The sequence below is a fragment of the Austrofundulus limnaeus genome, unplaced genomic scaffold, assembly GCF_001266775.1.
Source record: "Austrofundulus limnaeus strain Quisiro unplaced genomic scaffold, Austrofundulus_limnaeus-1.0 Scaffold425, whole genome shotgun sequence".
Lineage (NCBI taxonomy): Eukaryota > Metazoa > Chordata > Actinopteri > Cyprinodontiformes > Rivulidae > Austrofundulus > Austrofundulus limnaeus.
In genome coordinates, this window is record NW_013952827.1 from 312,165 (window position 1) to 316,161 (window position 3,997).

The window sequence follows — 3,997 nt, forward strand, 5'->3', positions numbered from 1 at the left end:
GTAGAGAGAGGAATCAGACAAGGCTGTAGTATTTCTCCTCTTCTATTCATAACTGCCACAGAATTACTGACAATAACTATAAAAACTTTAACATCAAAGGACTAGAAAAAAATAACCATAAAATAATCATAAGTCAATTTGCTGATGATACAACCCTTTTTTTTAAAGAATAAAGAACAAATACCATTGCTTTAAAGGAATTAGACATGTTTTCCCAAGCCTCAGATTTTCAGTTAAATTTAAATAAATGTGAAATTATGAGTCTTTACAACTGTTCTGATTGTACAATCTACAATATACCGGTCAAAAAAGAGATCAAATACTTGGGAATGTGGATTACGAAATGCAAAGATACTAGTGAGAAAAAGAATTTACAAGATAATATTGACAAATATAGAAAGACTTTGAACAACTGGCTTCAAAGAGACTTGAAACTATTTGGCAGAACATTGTTGACAAAAACTGAATCTATATCCAGGTTGATACGTATATCCAGCGTTCTCTCTAACTGTCCCTCCGAAGCTCATTAAGGAYATTAACAGAATAAATTTTAACTTCATTTGGAAAAATAAACACCATTACATTAGAAAATGTGATCTCTTAAAAAACTATGATGAAGGTGGTATCAAAGCAATTGATTTGGAGATCATGAATGGAGTATTAAAAATTAGGTGGCTCCAGTCCTTCTTGAAGTATGGAGATGTTATTTGGTTTGTAGTTCCGACATTTGTTTTTAAAAAGGTTGGAGGTATTGAGTTTTTATTGAAATGTGATTTTAAAATATCTAAATTGCCTCTTCAGCTCTCTACTTTTCATCAACAGGTTTTGTTWCAGTGGAAAATGATGTTTAAACATAATTTTAGTCCTCATAATGTTCAAATATGGAACAACAGAGATATTTCGAGTGGAAGAAAATCTATGTTTATGGAAGATTGGTGGCACAAACAAATTTGGTCAATTACACATTTATTGGATGACAANCCTTTTAAATTTACCCAGTAATTTAACGCTAACTGTTCTCTCCTGATGTCTAATGGTGATTCTCCCATTTCTACTAATATTGCTCCTGTAGGTGTTGTTTTAAATGCTCCTGTAATTATTCTTAGTGCCTGATATTGAATTTTGTTTAATTTTTTTAAAGATGTATCTGATGCTGAATTGTAAACAATGCTAAAGCCATGGCAGCTCCGTCTAGGTAAATCTTGGATAAATCTTGGACAGGACATCCAATCAAATTCCTCATTCGTCCAACAATCTCGATWCSRCGTACCAATCAGCGCACCGCATTGATTCACAGTTGAAAAATTGGCAGTCCCTGCCACCATCTGTTTTACGGTATGAAATTGTTATAATGTCTATGTTATCTCTGTGGTGCAGGGTTGACTTACAAGTATTTGCCAGTAAATGGCAAAAAATGCAACAAAAATAGAAAGTTAATGCTTCAAAATATGTTCAATTCTAACGAACTTGATTATCTGATGTAGTTGTACCAGCTCAACAAGCTCCTCCTAGACCAGTTGGTTTGTTTCGCCTTTATAAGTTCAGTAAAAATGAACAAAATCGTATTTTTCCTGTATTTGTCAGCAGCACATTGAGCAGCAAACAGCACTGCTGAGAGCGTCTCTTTCCTGTCGCAGCTCTGTGGTCTCAAGAAGCCGCTGCTGCACCGGAATCTGAAGAATTTCGAGGTGTCTTGTTCGCCAAGAAGTCTGCTCGGCAGCTCGTCCCTGCGCCTTTGTCTCCAACCTTCACTCTGCGAAGAGACCGTGAGTTAAACACGTCATCACTTATTTATCACCGGGTGTCCGGTTGTTGAGGTAATATTCGGTTCGTGTGGCCGTTAAACCCGCGGCGCTAACATTAGCTGGTTAACATCCTGCAGCCAGGAGAAGCTAACACGGCTAGTGTATTCTGTTAACGCTAAGCTAACCAGTTTAATGAGCTGTTAGTGTGGGGTAATACGTCTTTTAAAACAAGATATGAGCATCCCCTATTCCTCCAATCACTGGGTAACTAGCTATAGCTAATTACCCAGCTAATTTGAATGCAGCTAGCTAAAAAAGGGGCTTGTTCTGGTTACTAGCTAACATCTAAATATGTCTGTATTTTACTTAAATGTGCCGAAAAACAATAGGTTTGTTTCGTCTTTTCGCGCACATCTGTTTCAGATCGTTACAACGATGCGGATTACCTTAATAAAAACACAGTGGCTTGGATATAAAGTAATAAAAGAGTCATAAAACGGGAGGATTATTAACACCAGAAGCACATCTATCATCCTGTATCATAACCCGGACTGGGAGGCTGCTGTGATGAAGAAAAACAGTTTTTCTGTGGTGAGGAAGGCCTTTCTGAGCACAAAGCTGACTTCCTGTCTCTCACAGTCACCCCAGGCCTTAATGACTGCATGAACAACTAAAGGAAGTCGAAACAAACAAACAAAAAATACTGTACGTTTTCAGTTTTGGTTGTTTCTGATTCTGTGCTTTCAGGTTGATCAAGGAGAGGAAATATGTCTCAGGCTGACAAAATGAAGGTAAGAAATTAAACAAAGTATTTGAGATATTTGATGCGATCAGGCATCGTGTCAGACCACATTCCTGCCTTTGCTTCTGTGACTCTTTACCTAGAGAGCTGTCAAGAGTCAAAACTATAAAACCTCTAGATCAACAGTGCTCGAACATTTTCCCAGAGAGGGCCAAATGCAGAAATATAATACATGACATACAAATATTTTTTAAAATAATGTCTTTTATTTTTAGCCATTAAGCTTGCAGCCAGAGCAGTGGCACACTTTTGTTTTAGTCTGTGCTCTTGGAGAAAGTCTGCCATACGCTCAAGCAGCAATAACTTATGGAAAGTTTCATAAATTGATAAAATGAGTTTTGTGGCCTTATAAATTGTGCAAATCTACATGTGTGGTGAAATCTAATCTAAATGTCTCTTGTTGATACTGTATTTCATGTTTAATCTTAATATATGAAAGATAAAGTCAGCACTGAGAGTGAAAACTATCTTCACTACACTTGTAGTCATTGGGCCATTGGATGAAATGACTAAGTGGAAATACTGTTTCTACATAGGATATCTAGTAACTATGCCATTTGCTGATGGGTAAAATCAAATGGCTTGGCCCCAGTTTGGCAGGGTTCATGCCGGGTCTTAAAAAAGTCTAAAATTTGAAAATCTAAATTTTAGGCCTAAAAAAAGTCTTTAAAATGCCCAGATTTTCACCCAAGGTCTTAAATTTAATTTTGTCAAGTCTTAATTTTTTCAACTTTTGATCATTCCTGAGAACCGTTGGCTGCATAAATAAAGTTAAGAGTCGTAATCAGAGGTTGACGCAAATCTGTCTTCATGAAGTGCAAAGTGTGCTACTGGTCATGATTAAACTACAAATCCCATGATAACTGCAGGCAAAAATGGCACAGTTTACTTCCATGTTTTTGACCTCTTTGCCGCTACATCCCCCCACATACAGTGGCTCATTTACCTGCTCAAAAAACAGAAGTTCAGTCATGTCCACTGCTTGRTGTTTAAATATGGGAAAGCGTGTTTTCATGAGACTTGACTTGATATCAGTGATTTTTTTCACTTGGTTGAGAGCTGTCCACAGCAGTCAGATATGACTGTTTCATTCACTTAATTTAGTGTTCTTGTATTAAAATTAAATATTATTTAATAACTAAATTGATAGTAATAAAAGGTTTTTATTATAAAATTTCTGGGACCTTTTGAATGTTTCTGTTAATGTGTCGATTTAGTCTTAAATGCCATTACTAATGGTCTTAAAAGGTCTTTAAAATGTCTTAAATTTAAATTACTGAAACCTGCATGAACCCTGTTTGGGCTCCTCTGGTCTGCATACACAACACTCACTACCAAAACTACTGCATAACCTATAATAAACGAGTCAAACCAATCAGCAGATTCAAGTTTTGTTACCAACAATTATGAGTCGTTCAGTGTTTCCCCTGCCATTATACAGCCCCCCCCC

General features: G+C 36.5%; 1 protein-coding gene across 4 annotated transcripts in view; it reads left to right on the forward strand.

Annotated features, from left to right (window-relative positions):
* Positions 1–1,545: 1,545 nt before the first annotated feature.
* septin2 (septin 2) overlaps positions 1,546–3,997 on the forward strand; it is a 33,435-nt gene continuing 30,983 nt past the window's right edge. Inside the window, exons 1-2 of one of the 4 annotated variants that reach the window (XM_014024494.1) lie at positions 1,546–1,766; positions 2,493–2,536. In XM_014024494.1, the coding sequence (XP_013879948.1) occupies positions 2,513–2,536 (24 nt within the window). In that variant the 5' untranslated portion in view covers positions 1,546–1,766; positions 2,493–2,512. Of the gene's footprint in view, positions 1,767–2,207; positions 2,337–2,492; positions 2,537–3,997 lie in introns of those variants that run through there. The other 3 variants (XM_014024496.1, XM_014024497.1, XM_014024495.1) reach the window with 3 other exon arrangements.